At 50.1% G+C, this 21,713-nt stretch overlaps 1 protein-coding gene across 2 annotated transcripts in view; it reads left to right on the top strand.

Annotated features, from left to right (window-relative positions):
• MYO5B (myosin VB) overlaps positions 1 to 21,713 on the top strand; it is a 151,511-nt gene that overhangs the window by 25,708 nt on the left and 104,090 nt on the right. For both annotated transcript variants that reach the window (XM_059837080.1, XM_059837079.1), the window contains exons 2-4: positions 4,574 to 4,684; positions 8,176 to 8,347; positions 11,232 to 11,376. In XM_059837080.1, coding sequence (XP_059693063.1) covers positions 4,574 to 4,684; positions 8,176 to 8,347; positions 11,232 to 11,376 — 428 coding nt within the window. The remainder of the gene's footprint in view (positions 1 to 4,573; positions 4,685 to 8,175; positions 8,348 to 11,231; positions 11,377 to 21,713) is intronic.

The raw sequence follows: 21,713 nt of genomic DNA, 5'->3' as shown, positions 1-21,713 counted from the left end.
TTCCCGGGGTCAGCTGTGAGTGTTGGCATTCCTGGAATAACTCAGGGGATAAAAACCCAGCAATAATAAAGATGGATTTGCTGAAGTCCAGCTCTCCATGAAGACTTGAACAGCCAAACAGCCTGGATGAAGCTGAGATCACTATTTTTTAATATTTTTACTTAATGGAAGATTATACCACTTTCTTAATGTAATGAAAATGATGTTCTGTCCGTGGAGTTGTAACTCCTTGCCTGCAGACCTGCACCTCTCCTGGCTGAGATGGAGCACCTTGCCCAGAGCTTGCTGGGAGTGCCTTTGGCCAGCACTGAGGGCTTTGAAACAGTAAAACAGGACCTGCCTCTTCTAATTTAATGTTGGTTTTAATCTGCATCCGCAGCGGCAGCCTGCTAAAATCTAAATCAAATCAGGAGGTGGGGGTTGAATTTATTAAGCTTCTGCTTAAGCTGTGTGGAATAATGCAGGAGGCAGTGAGAGCACAGAATGGCTTTAGTTTTATTGGGGATCTGGTTAAAAAAAAAAATCCCAAAGTAAACCAGAGGGTTTTTTAATTTTTTTTTTTAAAGGATGACCATGCAGAGCTATTTCTAGTTAATTTTAGCATATTGTTTAAAGGCATCCTTGAGGACTGAAGGAATCTTTTTCTTAAAAAAAAAAAAAAAAAAAAGAGAGAGAAAATGTATGAAAAGCCTGGAGAGTCTGGAGGTTGAGTGGCTTGCCCAGGGTTGTGAGCACAAAGTCAAGTTCATCCTTCATTCCCAGTGCTTTGAGACGGGCCCATGTGCCCTCTCCCTTAGAACAAGCTCCTCTAGCAGATCAGGAGGCTGTTAAAGCTCTCAGGAAGCCTGGACAAGGCTTGTGGAGTGGTAAAATAGTGCTGTAAATGTGATTATTGTTAGCAGCAGCTCACAGGGATGCTCTCCCCACCCATGCAGGTGGGCACCTGCCAGCGCCCTGGTTTTGGTGACACGGTGGCTCTCACCCAAGCGGCTTGGTTTGTCAAGAAGAGGGGGTTGAGGCAGTTTTGGGGAGGGTTGCAGAGGTCAGAGGCAGGGAGTGCAGGGGAGGTGAGGGTGGTGAGCCCAGCATGACCCCACCGCGGGCTGCCCAAGCCTCCTCAGGCTCCAACTAAAGCTGGCCTTGTGAAGATGTACCCGTGACAGAGGGCTTGGATTCCAGCAGTTAGTGCCTGACATATCTGGGATTTATGGCTGCAAGGGAGGGCTCGGATGGGGGTTTGTGCAGCAGGGAGGGGAGGAGCAGAGCGAGATGAATGGTGCTCCCCTCTCTGGGTGTGTGCCTGTGCACGCACGGCAGGGCAGCGTTAGAGATGCTCGGGGAGCTGCATTCACAGCAGCCTGTGCTGCCAGCCCCCGGCTCTGCAGCACGGTGGGGAGCTGCCTGACCGCCCCCTGGGTGTGGGCACTGCCTGGCCACATCTGGCATCTGCCAGCCAGGGTTGTCCCCAGGGCTCCTGGGCCTTGCAAACACGTCTGTCCTGCCTGGTGCAGGCTGTCCTGCCTGGGGTGTCCTGTCCTGTGTGGTGTGTCCTGTCCTGCCTGATGCGTTCTGGTCTGCCTGGTGTGTTCTGTCCTGCCTTGTGTGTTCTGTCCTGTGTGGTGTGTTCTGTCCTGCCTGATGTGTTCTGTTCTGCCTGGTGTGTCCTGTCCTGCCTGGTGTGCTCCGTGTGGTGTGTTCTGACCTGTGTGGTGTGTTCTGTCCTGCCTGATGTGTTCTGGTCTGCCTGGTGTGTTCTGTCCTGCCTGGGGTGTTCTGTCCTGTGTGGTGTGTCCTGTCCTGTATGGTGTGTCCTGTCCTGCCTGGTGTATCCTGTCCTGTGTGGTGTGTTCTGTCCTGCCTGGGGTGTTCTGTTCTGTGTGGTGTGTTCTGTCCTGCCTGGGGTGTTCTGTCCTGTGTGGTGTGTTCTGTCCTGTGTGGTGTGTTCTGTCTTATGTGGTGTGTTCTGTCCTGTGTGGTGTGTTCTGTCTTGTGTGGTGTGTTCTGTCCTGCCTGGTGTGCTCTGTTCTGTGTGGTGTGTCCTGTCCAGTGTGGTGTGTCCTGTCTGCATGGTGTGTTCTGTCCTGCCTGGTGTGTTCTGTCCTGTGCGGTGCACTCTGTCCTGTGTGGCTCCTTGCACATGTGTGTGTGTGTGTGTGTGTGTTTGTGTGTGTGTGCGCGCGCGCACAAATGCTGGGAAAATCAGTTATTATTATTATTATTATTATTATTATTATTATTATTATTATTATTATTATTACTCTGTAGTGCTGTGGTCAAGGTGGCTGATGGCCTATGGAGCCTCCCACCGCCAGGCTGTGGTGCTGAGAGCTGTCACCCTCCTGTCACACCTGGCTGGCTCCTGGCCGTGCCTGGTGATGAATTGCTGAGGGGGGTGGCCCATGGGACCTCTGCTGCAGCTGGAGCAGTACCCAGGTTTCACCCTCAAAGTGCTGACCCCCATTCCAGGCTGCTCTGGGGTCAGTGTGTCCCTGTCTGCAGCCACCAGGCCAGGCAGGGCCAGGGCTCAGCCCAGCCCCGTGTGCAGGTGGAAAATTTGCAAGGTTGCCAAGACCAGCAACACCTTGTGTCTGAAGCTGCCCTGAGCCGGGTACATCCTGATCCTTGGCTATTTTGGGCACTTCTAGAGCGTGTCTGAATCTCGCTTTTTGCCAGCAGAGAGCTGGCACTGGATGAATCCACAGTGGTGGGGCAGGTTGGGGTCCCAGGCAGCCCCTTCCCCACTGCAGCCTCCCTTCTTCGTGGCAGGGAGAGCACCGAAGGCCCATGAGGTGCTAGAGCCAGTGTGCTGAGAAAATTCACGTTTTCACATCTTTTCCCCCACTCCCTGGTAAAACTGTTGTTCTGGGAATAGGATTGTGTGGCTCCATTAACATCTAAAGGTTCCTGCTGCTGTAGCTATTGAGCAGCTCTAAAAATAATTACGTGTGATAACTATAAAAATCTATTGCTTTTCAGCTGCAAAGCGGCCTGTCAGGTGGTGGCTGCTGCTGTGTTAACTCATTGGTTGCCACAAAATGTTCCTTGGACATTGTCTGCTGGGGTTTGGTTCCAAATGAAAGCCAAAGCCACCTTTGGGGCTCTGGTGCTGCTGTCACTTGGGCTGGCTGGGATTTCCCCCAGCCCCTGGAGCTCTGAGAAGGAATAAGATTCTGTTGCTGCCATTTCAATCAGCAGGAGGAGTAGAGGGGAGAGCTGCCCCAAAGGGCCAGTAAATCCGTGGTTGTTGGAGGGCTCCTGTTGGTCTGTGGGCTGGAGGATCTCACGTTTGTTGCTGCTGAAATGGCTCCCGAGGTGTTAAAAAGGCTTTTTTCCCAGCCCCGCGCTTGAGGAAGAAGTCAGGATTCCTCAGCTCTGGTTTTAAAGGTTGTTTATTTGCTCTTATCTAATACACTCTCTTTCTGACCTGCTGAGGTCTGTCCAGCAGGTCGGGTTGTGGCACACTGACTGCCCTCGGAGCAGTGTTAGATTTTTATACTAAAAACTATTGTTTATTTTACTATTTATTATTTACAATAATTTCCCAATACCTATCACCTATGGTAGACAGTCTGTCTCTATCCTAAACCAATCCAAAAGTGCCACCATCACAGCAGGAGATGGAGGACAAGAAGAAGAAGGAGAAGAAGGACAGAACATGCCCAGCTTCCTCCATTTTGCCTCCTGAACCCCCATTCTAAATCTCCAAAATTCTACTTTTTCACCCTGTGGTAAATTCACTATCATTCTACTCAAACCCTCGTGGCTTTAACTCCTCACACAGAGTTGGGAATTGTTTCCATGGGTTAAAATCGAAGGCACAGGTGTCTTTGACTCTGTGCCAAGGTCTCTGAGCCCCCTGCCAGGGTCTGGAGTGCTCCAGGGCAGCCAGAGGAATGCTCTGGGTTCTGACAGGAGGAGTCCAGCACCAGCCTGGCTCCCTGAGTCTGACAGCCAAAACCTCATGGGCACCTGGGCTGGTGCCCTAGCTTTGTGGATGCAAAAAAAAAAAAAAAAAAAGGGTTAAATTTAACCTAATTCATAAATTCATTTAAATCCAAGCATGTTCCTGAAGCCTGTTTGTGTGTTCACCTCCAGCTGAAGGAGCTGGCTTTGCTGTCCTCATTTGCCTGCCTCTGCCTGTGGCAGTGGGTCAGGTCTTGCACCAAACTGCCTTGTTCTAAGCAAAATAAACACACTTTGGTGTAGGGACTGCTGGGGGTGAATTGAGTTATTTCATAAAAGCCTTTTGGAAGGCTGTTGTTTTTTTTTCTCCCAGGGAAATTAAATTCCACATTTACCTTGAAACTTTACCCTGCTTTGTTAGCTTGGTAACGAGCCAGTGTACACCTTATCCAGGAGAAAATTAGACTGAAAAATTAGACTTCTGGTCTGTAATTAACCCCAAGAACTAAAACTGGATTTATTTTTTCTTTTACTAAAATAAATGATTTAGCTGCATTGACTTTACAATGTGTGTGGCTGTATTAATGGAGAATTAATTTATTTCTCATTTAATTTCCCGAGGTTTAAACTTTTTCTTTCACTTCTTTTCTTTTCTTTTCCACCTCTCCAGTACACTAGGGTTTGGATTCCTGACCCTGATGAAGTTTGGAGATCAGCTGAAATTATCAAGGATTACAAAGAGGGAGATAAAAGCCTCCAGCTGAAACTTGAAGATGAAACTGTAAGCTTTTGAATGTCATTCTTTTTAGCAATTTAAAGCTTCGAATTAATGTGTGAAGAAGCCTGAGCCATTTCATAGTTTCTGTGAAGTGGTTTAAAATGTGTTTTATTGCCTCCACACTTCCAGCTCTTCCCTGCCTGCTCTCTCCCTAGACACTTGTGTCACAGTAGGTTGCGAAAAAAGCCCTTGACCTCCATCATCTCTTTTCATCTCCTGGCAAACTGGTAATAGTCTGTGATACCAGGATGTATTTTTTTTAATAGCAGCAGTATGTCAGAAATGCCAGTTTGTGCTTTTTGCTGCTGAAAAAACTGTGGAGAGCACGGCTGGTGGCATCCACTCAACCTCGGGTGCTGATGGAAAACCCACACACACCTCAGAGGTGGCTGCTGTGACACAGCTTTCTCCACGCCTCAGTTTTTCTCTCTGAGCATACTCTTATGTAAACCCCTTTTTTCTCTGCTTCATTTTTAAATAAGAAAAGCTTTTAAAAGGGGACAACACAAAACTCATTTAAATGTAGATGTTTTCTAGCTGGTGCTGGTTCCAAATGCACAAACAGCCCGGGCTGTAGCGTGAGTACAGCCAGCAATTAATCATCCCCAGAGCAGGACACAGGCTGGGGAGGAGCAGCTGCTCCGTGTTCCTCACAGAGCCTCGTGGGGTGGGACATTGGGTGACAGCAGGGAATTGCAGATGAAGTTAACCACGGCATTTGCATCAGCTGCAAATTCAGTTTATGGGAAGGGAGCAGCCGTGCTGTGTGCCCACCATGAGCTGCCTGCTGTAGCGGGAAGAATAAATACATTTTTCATGAAGAATTGTACCTAAACCATCTTTCTTCATTGAGCAGGTGGGGTTTCCTGAGCTGTCTAGAGTGTGATCTGCTCCATTGCCTGGCAGAGTTAGCAGAGACCACCCACTACAGACCCACATGTGCCGAGCAGGGCGAGTAATTCCCATCCCCTCCAAGCCAGACGTTTCCCCACTGTGGGAAGCATTTTCACCATATTGCCTGATGGAGGATGGAGAACAGGAATGAGCTGTGGTGGATCAGGCAGTTTGTCAAAGCAGTTTTTCTTTCAGAGCAGCTCTGGCTCGGGCTCTTGGCAGTGTGTGGGTGTGCCAGGTTTGCAGAGAAGGCTGTTGATGGTGGGGTCTGCACCCAGTGCTTGGTGCTGTTGCTTCTTCCTGGCTCGGCCTCAGCTGCTTTGGTTGTCCTGCCCAATTTGCTCTTCCAGCATAGGGCAGCTTTCTGGGGAGGATAAAGGATGGAGGATGCTTGATGCCTTTTTACCTTCCACAGTGAGGAGATGCACGGATGGCACCTTGCAATCCCTTGGAAGCACCAGGCATAGAATCATCATTTTATCATGGAATGGTTTGGGTTGGAAAGACCTTAAAGTTCATCTCATTCCACCCCTTGCCATGGGCAGGGACACCTTCCACTGTCCCAGGCTGCTCCAAGCCTGGTTCAACCTGGCCTTGGGCACTCCCAGGGATCCAGGGGCAGCCACAGCTGCTCTGGACACCCTGAGCCAGGGCCTCCCTACCATTACAGCAAAGAACTTACTCCTAATATCTTACCTAAGCCTACTGTCCTTCAGCTTAAGGTAATTCCCGCTTGTCCTGTCCCTCCATGCCTTGTGCCCAGCACCTGTGCAGCTCTCCTGGAGCCCCTTGAGGCCCTGGCAGGGGCTCTGAGGTGTCCCTGGAGCCTTCTCTTGTGCAGGTGAGCAGCCCCAGCTGTGCCAGGCTGGCTCCAGAGCAGAGAGGCTCCAGCCCTGGCAGCATCTCCGTGCCCTCCTCTGCACTGGCTCCAGCAGCTCCAGGTCCTTGTGCTGTTGGAGCCAGGGCTGGACACTGATGGGTGCCTGGGTGCCCATCTCACCCACAGGAGCTCCTTTCTTCCACTTGTGCTCAGGCTGCCAAAGTACACCTGCTCCTACTGCTGAGTGCCACAACCCCCATCCTCCCCTCCTAGCTGAGATCTCCTGTAGTTTTAGTACTTGGGCAGGAATTACTTTTTTCCTCTTTAATCTGGATATTTCCCTGGAAACTAAAGGGGCTGAGGAGCCCTGCAAGGTCAAATCCTTTTGTGCAGCTGAGTTCAGGATCTGGAACACTAAAGTACAAGGTGATGAAAGGATTACCAGGTTTTGCAGGTAGTAGCTTAATAAGCATGTCACAGTCATGGTGAATCAGGGAACATCTCATTTTGGGGTTGTGCAAGAGGCCCAAGGTCTCTGGGAGTGCCCTGTTTGATGCTTTCCTGTATGAAGTCCTGCCTGGATCTGTGTCATGTTGGGCTGAAAAGCTCTGGCAAAGGGGAGCAGCCTTTGTGTGCAGCAGGTTGGAGACACCCAGCACAGGTACCTTCAGGAGATTCAAAGCTGTAGAAAGCCTTTTTTCCTGACAGCCAACATACATTACCCAGCTGTTCACTGCTTCCTTTTGTCCTTGTGCTTTAAGTGAGTCTTCACGGGTTTTGTGGTTCCTGGCTCTGCTCTGTATGCAGGAGAGCTCCCTCCAAATGAAGAGCTGGCTGTTAAATATCACAGGGCATCCCTGGTGTGTTTGCCATTAAGATGTGAGACTGAGTGCAAACTCTTGAAAATTGGCATTGACAACGTGGAACTGGAGGATAAAACCAGCCTGAAGTTGTCAGACACGCTGAGGGAGCCTGTCCTCGTGCGCTTGGGTCAGCCTTCCTTGTTTGCACAGGCAGGGATCCAGTGCAGTGACTGTGGTTTTGCTTGGAAGCTAGGATTCCTCCCTTCTGATGGGAGCTGAGCATCAGGCCTCCTTTCTGAGGCACCCTGGGGGAAGCAGCATCACTGGCAATTTTTTTTTTTCCCCTCCTCTGTAAAGAAAAAAAAATGCAGTTTTTCTTTAGTTGATGGCTCTGTTGCTCATTTGGGGACGAGTCAAAAATAGCATAAGGCTGCCCATATGCCAACTTCAGCAGTGTAACCTGGCTCCTCTTCAGCACGTCAGCAGCAGGGACTTCTCCATGTCCTCTCTGCCCTCAGGGGTGCCAGGTTTCAGGTATAAAAGTAACCTGAGTTAAAAATGAGCTGAGAAATCGCTCTGATGGTAAGGGCATGGACTAGTTTGGAGTGAGGCTGCTTTTCCAAGAGCAGGAAGATGCTTAGATCAGATGAAGCTGTGAGTTTCTGTTGCTGCTGTCACTGCTCAGAGCTGGCTGAAGGCTGTTTGTCCCAAGGCTGGCCTGAAGATGACTCAGGTGTGGCCAGGTTGGTGCTCGTGGAACATCAGTGTCCACCAGGACCATGTGGTGTGCTCCTGGCCATTACCAGAGGGGTGACCTGGCAGTCTGCATGAAAGTCCCTGGAGCACTTATCACCAAGGGGCTTATAATTTAATTTAGAGCAGGGCATGTGAGTGTTTAACACTAGCAGGAGTTATGCCTGGAAAAGCTACGAGCCATTAAAAGAGCTGTTGTGTTTTGTGTTTGTGTGTGCCCTCAGCTCTATGAGTATCCCATCGACCTGCCAGGGAGTGAGCTGCCCTTCCTACGCAACCCAGACATCCTGGTGGGGCAGAATGACCTGACAGCCCTCAGCTACCTGCACGAGCCCGCCGTCCTGCACAACCTCAAAGTCAGGTTCCTCGAGTCCAACCACATCTACACCTACTGTGGTGAGTGTCCAGAGCACACCTTCAGCTCCTCAGAGGTTATGGGGCCACAGAGAAGCCCCTTGAGACCATCAGCCAGAGGCTGCAGTGCGAGGAAACCTGGGGGTGGTGGGTTTAGTTTTGAGTGTGTGCAAAACCAGAGGTGGTTTTTGAGGGCTGGTGCACTGTGACCTTGCTGAGCTCATGGGCCACCTGCTCTTGGTGGGAGCACCTTGTCAGATGAGTTTGGGGCCAGCCTTGCATGGGCTTGGCAGCCCCCACAGGGGAAAAGTAGGACTTAAAAAACCAGTGAACATGGCATGCCAGATGGAGAGATACTACTGAGGAATGTCCATAGCAGGTTTTCCTCCAGAAAAAATGCAAAAAACCTTCCAGTGCTGCCATTTCCTTCCTTTTCTTCATGGCTTTGGGAATTATCTAACTCCCAAATTCAGAGCAGGAGGAGGGCAGGTGTGAACTTGGGTTTGTGATTTTTGGGGAGGGCACCTTGCCAAAGCTATTCAGGACAGCAGTTACCTGTGGATGGACAGCAACAAGGTGCAGCTTGAAAAATTAAGAAGAAAGGAAAGAAGGCAATTCATAGAATCCCAGACTTGTTTTGGTTGGAAGGAGTTTTAAGGATCATATTCCAACCCCCTGCCATGGGCAGGGACCCTTCCCACTGTCCCAGGCTGTTCCAAGCCCCATCCAGCCTGCCCTTGGACACTTCCAGGGATGCAGGGACAGCCACAGCTGCTCTGGGCACCCTGGGCCAGGGCCTGCCCACCCTCCCAGCCAGCAATTCCTCATTCCCAATATCCCATCTGTGCCTGCCCTCTGGCAGTGGGAAGCCATTCCCTGGGTGCTGTTAAAGCTGTGTGTACAGCTGTGACAGTGTTGCAGTTTGGGGTTGCAGAGGAGATAACTGGCAGGGGGAGATGACTTTTTAAAACAGCGCCCTAGAAATATATAGCCACTGTGGCTCTGAGTAATGTTAACTTTCAGTGTTTAATGAAGTGTAGTGTTGGATTACTGGCATAACTTGCAGCCTTTTGCAGCTGCACATGTGCCTTCAGTCACCCACAGGCCTGCTCTCACCCAAAATCAGTGAGGTTTTGTGAAAGCAGCTTCTAAGAAGGCTCATGATTGTCGGAGCACAGCGTTGATGGGGATGCAAGCGTTTGGGCTGTGTAGGTTTAGTTGCAAAGATCTGCCTGGCTGCAGCATGCCTCATGCTTGGCTGAGAAGGGCAGGAAGGTGCTTGTCTGAAGTGAGCAGAGCCCTTCAGCTTGGTTTGCTTTGTGGTTTTGGTGAGTCAGGGAAAATTGGCGGGTGACCTGAGCAGAACCGGGAAGCCAGCAGGCAGGAGCAGGGCTTGGGGGGGTGAAGCAGCTGGGTCAATGTCCTGCAGGGGCAGCTGCTGGGACAGTCACTGCCCTTTGCCTTTCCTGGTGTTTGCTGCAAGCTGAGAGCTCCTGTGCTCCTGTAGTGGGAGCGTGCCTGAGCCCTGGCCTGGCTGGGCTGGGAGCACAGCACTGGCCCCACAGCCAGGTGCAGTGGGGACATTGGGGGACACTGGGGGCATTGGGGGCAGTGGGGATACTGGGGACATAGGGAACACTGGGGACACCACTGGGGGATTGGGGACATTGTGGGGATTGGGCACACTGGAGATTGGGAACATTGGCACTGGCCACACAGCCAGGTGCACAGCACTGGCCCCACAGTCAGGTGCAATGGGGACATTGGAGGATTGGGGACATTGGGGGCATTGGGGGTAGTAGGGACACTGGGGACACTGGGGACAGTGCAGACATTGGGGACATCACTGGGGGATTGGGGACATTGGAGACTGGAGACATTGGCACTGGTCCCACAGCCAGGAGCACAATGATGGCCCCGCAGCCAGGTGCAGTGGGGACATTGGGGGACTGGGGACACTGGGGAATTGGGGGCATTGGGGGCAGTGGGGACACTGGGGACATTGGAGATAGTGAGGACATTGGGGACATCATTGGGGGATTGGGGATATTGGGGGATTGGGGACATTGGCACTGGCCCCACAGCCAGATGTACAATGCTGCCCCCACAGCCAAGTGCAGTGGGGACATTGGGGGATTGGGGACAGTGAGGACATTGGGGACATTGGGGCACTGGGGACATTAGGGACTGGGGACATTGGCAGTGGTCCCATAACCAGGTGTACAATGCTGGCCTCACAGCCAGGAGCACAGCACTGGCCCCACAGACAAGTGTACAATGCTGGCTCCACAGCCAGGTGTTCCTGGAGCTCCTTGCAGGGACAGCTGAGACCCAAAACTCCCCAGAGGTGGAGTTTGGGTGCAGAGCAGCTCCCTGGAGCCCACGGGGAGCACTTGTGTGGCTTGGCCTCTCATTAGCTCCCAGTTCAGTGCCCAGAGCTGGAGAGGAGGCAGACATGAAAGCCTCAGAGCAGGCTCTGGCATTCCTTCCCTGTGATTTATGTATTTCAGTTTGATTTGGGCACATTCTTTGTTAGGAGTTTTTGCTCACAACCCAGGCCAGGGGAAAACCCGGGATGTTTGTTTGGGTCTAGTAGAGCTTTGTTTGCACAGGAATTGCTTTTCTGTAGTGCTGGCTCAGGCTGTGTTGATCTCTCCCCACCCCTGCAGCAAAGCCTGTCTTCACACAATGGAGATTATTGTATATTTTTGCTCTTCTCACCAGTTTTGTGCATCTCCTTTGTAGCTGTACAGGGGTTTACTGCCTTGCTATTGAAGGGGATGCCAAGATAAGAATTACGAGCCCTTCCCCACTCACTTTCTTTGTTAACTCTCAATCATTAAATTTTAAAAATCTTATTGAAGCAGCTAAAACAAGCCTTGAAAACCCAGAAATTTCAACCCCTTGCCTGTCTGTCTGCCCTCAGGTATCGTGCTGGTGGCCATCAACCCCTATGAACAGCTGCCAATCTACGAGCAGGATGTCATCTACGCCTACAGCGGCCAGAACATGGGGGACATGGACCCCCACATCTTCGCCGTGGCCGAGGAAGCCTACAAGCAGATGGCCAGGTCGGGGGGGGCCCAGCCATGGGGTTTTGGGTCAAAAGTGGGCAAAAATGCCATTAAATGCTCCAGATACTTAGTGAAAGCAATGTCATGTAGGAGAGTGTGCTGGAGGTCAGGTATGTCTAATTAATTCTGCCTAATGACTTGATCCCAGAACTGTGCCCAGACTGCTGGGCTGATGGGGTCCCTGTGCTCCTCAGGAGCTCAGGGGTTCTGCAAGGGATCCCTCTCTTCTTGCTTCTTGGATGAGTTTCCTGGAAGAAATTCAAACCACTCTGCAAACGTCGTGTTTAATAGCTTAGAGGAAACCACATTTCAGATAGTTCGATGAGATAATCAAACTAAATCCAGAAGCTAATGTTACTTGCTGCTTTATGGAGATATTGTGATTTTGAGTTAGGTGTTAACTGGCAGATACTTGGAGATATTTATGGGTCTCCCAAATCCCTCCCTTCACCAGATGGACATGGTGAGAGTTTTATTTTATTTATTTCCATGCTTGTTGTGTTGCTGGGGACTAATGTAGGATTTTGAAGAAATAAGACATGATCCAAAAGAGAATTGGTGAGGAAACTAAAAATTGTTGTACCAGGGATCATTTTACTATAGTTGTCAGGACTCACACAGTGTGTTTTTGTTTGCTTGTGAATTAGCTGAGATTTTTGTACAGCCCTGGCTTTTAACAGCAAGAGTAAGCACTGAACCATTTTCCAACGTTCTTTCTTTCTGCTGTGTCTGGGTTTTCATGGTGAGTTAGAATGCATTTCTAATAAAAATGAGCCAGATTTCAATCCAGAGATGCATCTGGAGGAGCACTGCCATGGCCAGAGACTGGATGGATTGCACCCAAACTGAGTCCAGCCTGCAGTGCACTCCTGCAAGTGCTTGTGCTCTGGGCAAAACTGCTTTGAGATGAGTTCAGGAATTTGGGGAGCTGCCTGCAGAAAGAGGAAGACTTAGGATTTTGTCCTTGTGTGATTCCAGACTGAGCAGCAAGCTGCAGGACTCTTTTTAGAAGACACCAGGGTTTTGCTGACCCGTGTGGACAGGACCTGTGGTCTTTCCAGGGCAAATGTCTAAAACACAAGGCAGCAACTCGCTTTTCTGCTGAAGTTTGTGTAGGGGCAAACTTCAGGTGCTGAGATTTGCTAGGTGCTTCTCTCCCACATCTTTTTGCAGGCAGTGAGAGAACAGCTCTAGCCAATAATGCTTGTCTCTGCTTCCTTCCTTATCAGAATAAAGCTAGTTTTGACAGCAGCTCATAAAGGATAGCTGCTGTCTCTGGGTGGTTCAGACTGCTCTGTTTTCAAGGGGATAGAAAAATAACCACCTTCAGAGCTCTCAGGCAAGGTGCTCACTGCGCAGTGCTCCTCTGGTGCTCTGTTTTGAGCTGTTATTATGGTAATTGCAGGCTTGGGCACAAAAGAGGGTTTCAGACAGGGCTGAGAGGAGATTGGAATATGGATTATAGGAATCTACCTGGTTATTTGAAATGTGCCTTAAAATGTGGCACACTGAGTTTTAAGTCTGAGGACTCCTGGGTGGGTGTTGCGTTCTCTGCAGCTTGATCTGAGCTTTTCCCTCCACGGTGCACCAAGGAGAGTGGAGGAGCTGTTGGGGCAGGGGGTGTGGATGGCATCCCTGGGTGATGGATAAAGGGCATTGAAAAGGACTTATTTTTGCCCTTTTTCCAGCTGAAATGCTGACTCTGTGGGATGCCTTGTTAACTGTCTGCAGCTCCGCTTTACTGCTTTGAGGTGAGGTGGGACGTGGCTTGTTGAACCTAAACTGGTGCAAAGATATCACTTGTTTTGCAGTTCAGCTTTTAAACAATTGGATTATGTCTGTTGCATCCTTACAGATCAGGAATAAAACTCAAGGCTGCTGTCTCAGAAGGGCAAACTTGCAAGGTGACTGAGAGCAGGAAAACAGTCTGGCCATTCCTGAGGGTTTTGGAATATTTTATGTCCATTAGTGGCCCAGAGCACACAGGGAAAGCACAGTGAAGGGGATTGGATGGGACTGAGTGGATGGCAAGGGAAAAGGGCACAAAACTTAAGACTCTGTGTTAAATGAGAAAAATTGGAGGTAATTAGATTTTCACTTCTGAGCTTTCCATGCAGGGACAGGGTGGCAGGGCAGGGTGTGAGGCAGTTGGTTGTACAACTGTTAGTGACTTGCTCCTGTGCTTTCCCACTGCCTCAACCTCAGTGGAGATGGGACAGGAGGCAGCTTCACAGGTGACTGTGTGGCATTCTGTGTTTGCTTTTGTCCTGCCATCAGAAAATGCCAATTTAAAGCGGGGAAGGGGGGTGGGGGAAGAAAAATAAGAAAAGAGGAAAAGGAAAAACTAAAAGCCGTTTGAGGGGCTGCAGAGTTTGTGTAGCAACACCTGATCCCCTTTTTGAGTCAGAGTTTTTCATAAAGCACCTGAACACCTACAGTGGATTCAGTGTGCGTTAAAACTCCCCTTTATGCAAGAGCTTTTCACAAAGACGATGTTTTTGCAGCACTTGCATGTGAAACAGCTTAAAAAAAAACAAACAAAAAAGACAAGTGATTAAAATTCATCTGTGACATCCTCTAATTTTTACAGTGACCAGCCCTTTAGAAACTCCCCAGATACCCAGTGTGGAAATAAGCACAGTCAGTTCACTGAAACAGTGTTGTTTTAAACAAAATGGAGTCAGTTTGCTCCAAGTGCTGCTGCTGGAGGAGGTGGAGTCAAGTGCTGGGATGGTGGAAGGATGGATCATTTAGTGATTGTTAGTGGTGATGGTTGGTGGTGCTGGGATGGTGGAAGGAGAGATCATTTAGTGATTGTTAGTGGTGGTGATGGTTGGTGGTGCTGGGATGGTGGAAAGAGAGATCATTTAGTGATTGTTAGTGGTGGTGATGGTTGGTGGTGCTGGGATGGTGGAAGGAGAGATCATTTAGTGATTGTTAGTGGTGGTGATGGTTGGTGGTGCTGGGATGGTAGAAGGAGAGATCACTTAGTGATTGTTAGTGGTGGTGATGGTTGGTGGTGCTGGGATGGTGGAAGGAGAGATCATTTAGTGATTGTTAGTGGTGATGGTTGGTGGTGCTGGGATGGTGGAAGGATGAATCATTAGCGATTGTTAGTGGTGGTGCTGGGATGGTGGAAGGAGGGATCATTAGTGATTGTAAGTGGTGTTGGGATAGTGGAAGGAGGGATCATTAGTGATTGTAAGTGGTGGTGATGGTTGGTGGTGCTGGGATGGTGGAAGGAGGGATCATTAGTGATTGTTAGTGGTTAGTGAGTGCCTTGAGATATGGATTGCCTGCAGGGCAGTGCAGGCACCTTCTCTGGTCAGGGTTCTGTCCTGGAGAGGTGCAGTGGGGCTGGGGGGCCACAGAAGGTGTTTGCCCTCCTGGGAGCAGTCTGGAAGTTGTGCCATGGTCGCACAGAAGGACAGCACAGCTGCTGGTGGCCTGGCTGATTCTTGCTTTTCTCGCAGAAGAACAAAAGATGCCTTGTGTACCCACATCCTGGCTCTGATTTCCCTGTGTGTCATCCCTCTGGGCAGGAGCCTGGAGTCTGGCAAAAATTCCCTCTTGAAAACCTGCATTTCTGCTGCAGTCAGCCCGACCTGAGCAGCACATGTTTCACACTGCTCTGTGCCAGCACTGCCGAGGCTGAGCTGGGGACAGCTCTGGGCCCTCGGGACAGCAGAGACACCGAGGGGCTGGAGCGTGTCCAGGGCAGGGAATGGAGCTGGGAAGGGGCTGGAGCCCCAGCAGAGGCTGAGGGAGCTGGGAAGGGGCTGAGCCTGGAGCAAAGGAGGCTCAGGGGGACCTTGTGGCTCTGCACAGCTCCTGACAGGAGGGAACAGCTCCCAGGGAACAGGGACAGGAGGAGATGGAACAGCCTCAGGTTGGCCAGGGGAGGCTCAGGGTGGACACCAGCAGGAATTTCCTCATGGAAAGGGAGATCAGGAACTGGAACTGTCCAGGGAGTGCCATGTCCAGCCCTGGAGTTGTCCAAGGAAGGGCTGGACGTGGCACTGAGTCTCTGGGCTGGTGACACAGTGGGGATGGGGCACAGCTTGGACTCCATGATCTTGGGAGGGCTTTTCCAGCCTAAGAGAGTCCATGATTCATGCTCTGACCCCTGACTGTCACTAGTTTTTGCCAGCTCCATGGAGGAAGTTTGGATGGTGACAGTGCAACACCAGCTCCCCCTTCCCAGGCTTTGGGAGCTTTAGGTGTGTTTTTGGTGAGATATTCCCATCTTGTCTGCAGCTCCATTTTAATTCTTGCCAGCTCGACTTGTCAGTTTGGTCATCGTATTTTCATGTGGTGCAGGGCTGAGTCTATTAGGAAAAACACCACCATGGATATATATGTATGACTTTCCTGTATTTGGTCCTTGTCTCTCCCTTTTTTACCACCTGGGTTCATTCTGGGCCTAAGCCGGGAGTTGCTAGTCCAAATAAGGTTTCTTAATGCTTTTGGGTTTGGTGAGGTTCTTTTTTTTGGTGTTTTTTGGTTTGGTTTGGTTTTGTTGCCTTTTTTTTTTTTTTTGGGTGGGTTTCTTTCCTTCCCAGTTTCCTCCTTCCCTGTTTGAGGATCTGCTCACGGTGTTGCTGATAGTTCTTGCAGAAGAAATAAAGTAAGAGATGCAGGTGTGATTTGATGGATGAGTTCACCTCCTGCATATCTTGTCTGAGCTGCAGCTGGGTGGGTACCAGATAACCCCTGCCTGGTGTCTGCAGCTCCAGCCGGGCTCAGCATCCGTTGTGTAATTCCTGGATTGTAAATTGCATGGAAATAGGGTGTCTCCTCCCTTCAGCCCCACTGCCCACATGCTGCTCCTGTCACCAAGTGCTCAAACCCTTGGACTGCAGACAGGTATCTCTGTGTGGCTTTCCATTTTTATTGGAGGTTAGTGCACCCAGGCTTTGCACTGCTATCAAAATCTCTGCTCCCTGCAGCCACAGGGGAAATGTCTGTGTCCTGCAGAGAGGCAGGTGCCACTGGGGCTGCCTGAGGTGACCACAGCTCCCTTTTCTGCCCTGGGGGGCAAGGCTGGAGCTGGAAAAGAGCAGAAATTGCAGCGACAGCCCTGCACACATGCAAATAGACTCGGGGAGGGGTATGGGCACGGTGGGGGATGTCCTTTCATAGCACTTCAGATTTCAAGCTTTTACAGGAGGGTTTAAAGCTGTACAAAGAGAGAGCAGATAGGAGTTAAAAGAGAGATTAACCCCCAACAGAGATGCAAGGGGAATCAGACTGGCATAGTAAATAAGGCTGAATCCTGAATCCTTACATTAAAGGCAGAGAAGGGTTTTGTCTCCAGGGGAATGAGGCTGGGTGGTGGCCTGCAGGGGGCTGGGGGGCTGAGCTGTGCTGCCCCTCACCAGGGCTGTGCAGCAGGGATCATCCCAAAAATAAAGCTCTGGTCTAAAAGGGGACCAGAAGAAAAATAACTCAAGAGCCTTGGATTCAGGAAGCTGTGAAACTGAGGGAGTTTTCTTCTGTTTAGAGCTGAATGTGGGATGGGGATGAGGGGAGGAGGTTTTGCAAGAGCTATCCCATGAATGTGCTGGTGCTGCTGTGAGACCCCAGGGATTGCTTTTCTTCTCCTGAGGTGATATGTAGAAAAAAAATTAATTGGAAGACACTCCAGGAAATGTTTCCCGAGAACTGGAGGAGAGAGCCTCAGGTCTTACTTGCTGTGGGAGAGGACAGAGATGCTCTGGGGATAAGTGGCCAGCTAATGAACTTCTTTTAAATGTAATTTATTTTTTTCTTTTTGGCAATTTGGAATAAGGAGTGTGCAATTTGTTAGCAGATTTAATAATAAATGAAACAATCCTTACAGAAAAATCATAAATACTCATAAATGGGACAGAACTGGCATGGGAAAGCTTAAGGTAGAGAAAGTCCTGAAAGTAATGAGTGTGTGTGTGAAGTATCACTGACCAGGAAGGAGGGATAATAGCCTACATCAAACATGTAACTACTTCTGGGATGCAGGAGAAGTGCTGGAGCTCTGAGGGGAGACAGCTGCAACCCCAAGTATCATTAAACATTCAAAACAGCATTTATGAGCAGCATAATTACATCAGAGCCCAAATGCTTGTCATTGGCCTTGCCCACTTCCCAGTCACTGCTGGCCACCCCACACCCTCAGTGAACTTCTGGAGGTCTCAGGATGGGGAACCCAGAGCATGGTTTCTGAAAATCCCTTTCTGGGGTTTTCCTAATGTTCATCAATTGATCAATTAGTCAGATGGCACTGTGGGAGTTTTCCAAGCAGCAGTAGCTTAGGATGGTCAGTCAGGAGCTTCTTTCTGGGACTGGCATGGGGTGGAAGAACAGCTGACCTGTCCTCCTGGTGCTCCAGAGCTGATCTGCTGGCACAGCATCCCAGGGCTCCTTCCCGTCCGTGTGTGGTGCTCTTTGGGAGGACACAGCCCCAAGCCTCCTCCTCCTGCAGCACTCCAGCAGCTTGCAGGTGGCCTGGGCTGGAGCCAGGGATGCTCTGTGGTGTGATCCCGGCACAGAACAGAGCATCAGGGTGCCAGAGAGCTGGGGAAGCTGGCCGGGTGCGTGTTTTGCTCTCCTTGGGAACAGCACACAAAGGAATTGCTGACCTTGTTTCCGTGAGGCCGGGGAGCTTGTGTTCCTCCCAACGGGGTGTGCAGGGCATCAGTCCTGCCAGAAGGTCATCCAGACTGGACACAGCTAGCATTTCACAGAAATTCAGAGCTGTGAGGGTTTTCTGTGCTGTCGGAGGGGCATTTCCAGCCAGCTGTGTGGAGTGTTTGGGGAGAAGGGGCATGAACAGGCCGGGGCCTGTGGGAGTCCCAGTGCTCCTGTGGGGAAAACGCCTGGAGTGCTGGGACAGAGCTTGTGTTCCTCCCTATGGGGTGTCCAAGGCATCAGTCCTGCCAGAAAGTCATCCAGACTGGACGCAGCTCAGCATTTCACAGAAATTCAGAGCTGTGAGGGTTTTCTGTGCTGTTGGAGGGGCGTTTCCAGCCAGCTGTGTGGAGTGTTTTGTGAAAAGGGGCATGAACAGGCCGGGGCCTGTGGGAGTCCCAGTGCTCCTGTGGGGAAAATGCCTGGAGTGCTGGGACAGAGCTTGTGCTCCTGCAGACAGGATGTGCAGGGCATCAGTCCTGCCAGAAGTCATCCAGACTGGTCACAGCTAGCATTTCACAGAAATTCAGAGCTGTGAGGGTTTTCTGTGCTGTTGGAGGGGCGTTTACAGCCAGCTGTGTGGAGTGTTTGGGGAGAAGGGGCATGAACAGGCCGGGGCCTGTGGGAGTCCCAGTGCTCCTGTGGGGAAAACGCCTGGAGTGCTGGGACAGAGCTTGTGTTCCTCCCTATGGGGTGTCCAAGGCATCAGTCCTACCAGAAGTCATCCAGACTGGTCACAGCTAGCATTTCACAGAAATTCAGAGCTGTGAGGGTCTTCTGTGCTGTTGGAGGGGCGTTTCCAGCCGGCTGTGTGGAGTGTTTTGTGAAAAGGGGCATGAACAGGCCGGGGCCTGTGGGAGTCCCAGTGCTCCTGTGGGGAAAATGCTTGGAGTGCTGGGACAGAGCTTGTGCTCCTGCAGACAGGATGTGCAGGGCATCAGTCCTGCCAGAAGTCATCCAGACTGGACACAGCTAGCATTTCACAGAAATTCAGAGCTGTGAGTGTTTTCTGTTCTGTTGGAGGGGCGTTTCCAGCCAGCTGTGTGGAGTGTTTGGGGAGAAGGGGCATGAACAGGCCGGGGCCTGTGGGAGTCCCAGCGCTCCTGTGGGGAAAATGCCTGGAGTGCTGGGACAGAGCTTGTGTTCCTCCCTATGGGGTGTCCAAGGCATCAGTCCTGCCAGAAGTCATCTAGACTGGTCACAGCTAGCATTTCACAGAAATTCAGAGCTGTGAGGGTTTTCTGTGCTGTCGGAGGGGCGTTTCCAGCCGGCTGTGTGGAGTGTTTGGGGAGAAGGGGCATGAACAGGCCAGGGCCTGTGGGAGTCCCAGTGCTCCTGTGGGGAAAACGCCTGGAGTGCTGGGACAGAGCTTGTGTTCCTCCCTATGGGGTGTCCAAGGCATCAGTCCTACCAGAAGGTTATCCAGAGTGGACACAGCTAGCATTTCACAGAAATTCAGAGCTGTGAGTGTTTTCTGTGCTGTTGGAGGGCGTTTCCAGCTGGCTGTGTGGAGTGTTTGGGGAGAAGGGGCATGAACAGGCCAGGGCCTGTGGGAGTCCCAGTGCTCCTGTGGGGAAAACGCCTGGAGTGCTGGGACAGAGCTTGTGTTCCTCCCTATGGGGTGTCCAAGGCATCAGTCCTACCAGAAGTCATCCAGACTGGTCACAGCTAGCATTTCACAGAAATTCAGAGCTGTAAGGGTCTTCTGTGCTGTCGGAGGGGCGTTTCCAGCCGGCTGTGTGGAGTGTTTGGGGAGAAGGGGCATGAACAGGCCGGGGCCTGTGGGAGTTCCAGTGCTCCTGTGGGTAAAACGCCTGGAGCGCTGGAACACCTCCTGAAAGCACTCTGACCTCTGCAGAGACGCCGTGGTCTGCTCCCTGGGGTTTGGTCCTGGCATTGGGAACGTGGGATGGATGAGTGTTAAGGAGAGGGAGCAGCCCTTCCCCGCCGAGCTGGCGGAGCTCGCCGTGCAGGAGGAGGTCAGTGCTGCACCTTGCCTGGTCTCCATGTGCGTGCTCATGCCTGCCCATTTGGGGCCAAACTGCTACTTTTAGGATTTTCTCAGCAACTAAGACATTGAAGGCCACATTTTTTTTCTCTGGCTCCTTGCTGAAACCCAGTGGGGTGTGAGCAGATGGACTCCAAAGCTGCACAGGGTAACCAGGGACAGCATCACCCCCAGTGCATCTCAGAATCATAGAACATGCTGAGCTGGAAGGGACCCATCAGGATGATCAAGTTCAACTCAAGACCACCTCTTTGGAATCCAACTCGTTCTTTGTGACCAGAATGTATTTTGAAGCTCTGATATGGGCGTAGATTGTTGGTGAAAACAGTGTTATTTTTCCCCATGGGTGTGTGCCACTGTATCAAAAGTTATCCCTACAAAAAGAAAATTATCTATGTTAAATATAGTTTTCTGTGTGAAAAAAAGAAGGACCAAAAAGAGGTTGTATAGGGTAATCCATGCCATTTATGGAAGGTACAGAGTAAAAAATGACCCAAATGAATGTGTAGGTCATGAAAATCTGTCCTTGTAGTGCTGCTGGCTTCAGCAGCTGCACCATAAAGTGTGCATTTGCAGCTGATATTTGAAAATGCAAACAGAAAACAAGTCCTTAAATATTCTTGTTCAACTGGATGAAAAATATCTTCTGGGGTTTCTCTGAGAGAAAAGTGTAACTGCCACTAAGTTGTGATTTTCTCTTTGCCTGAGTAACAATGCCAGGGATTCTAAAAACCCAAATTAGATCCAACAAGTAAAAGAAGCTGCTACCACTCTCATCAGTGATGCTGCTCCAAATTCCAGTTATCCCACAGAAATGGGAACAACTCCTGGCTTCAGAGACCACTTTAGAGAAGGCTTTTCCCTGCATTACAATGCTGCAACCCTCTGGTTTTCACCTCCAGAGTGCAACTTCTGTTTGTTCATTTGAAAGCAGAGTTGTACTGTCTCAGTTTTGATTCACTGTCATTAGCACTTGAGGGGTGCAACCCGGTGGTAATTAAATTGTTTATTTAAAAAAAAATTATTTTTATTTAATTTTTCATTTTTTATATTTCTAGGAACACAATGCAGTAGCTACGCTCATTCTTAGCCTGTGCAGCGCTGACAATGGAGAAATGCATCAGGGCTTTTGTGGGTGTTTTCATTGTGGTCAGGCTCAATTCAAACTGCAGTACTTAAAGGATTTTTAATCTTCAGATTGCTTTATGAGCACTAATCCTCCAAGCAACCTGAAAGAAGTAGGTTAAATATGATTTCTATGGTGGAGAGACTTATTGACTCATTCCACGACACAGAGAATTAGTGTCAGATCTGGGATTAAAGCTGGAGTGACCCCTGACAATTATTCACAGGGTCTGACTCTGCCTTCATTTATTCCAGATCCTTTTCCCTCTTGGAAAAGCTGTGGTTTTAGTACAACTGGTTCTGGTCCTGCTGCAGAGACCAGGATAAAGTTGTGCAGTTAAGCTGCTTGTGCCAGTGGTGATTTTCTGAAGGGATGACCATGAAAACAAATCCTAGATGTTCCAGGTCCCTCCTCATGGGTTTGGATTATTGCTTTAAAGAAAGATGACTTTGGAAAAATTCTGACTGGTGATATATATGTCCAAAGAACATTTTAGGTATATTTGTCTTCAAATTCTGTTTTCAAGCAGTGTTG

Source organism: Haemorhous mexicanus, chromosome Z (assembly GCF_027477595.1).
Source record: "Haemorhous mexicanus isolate bHaeMex1 chromosome Z, bHaeMex1.pri, whole genome shotgun sequence".
Lineage (NCBI taxonomy): Eukaryota > Metazoa > Chordata > Aves > Passeriformes > Fringillidae > Haemorhous > Haemorhous mexicanus.
The sequence above is the reverse complement of the archived record's forward strand: the minus strand, read 5'-3'. Positions and strand labels throughout refer to the sequence as shown.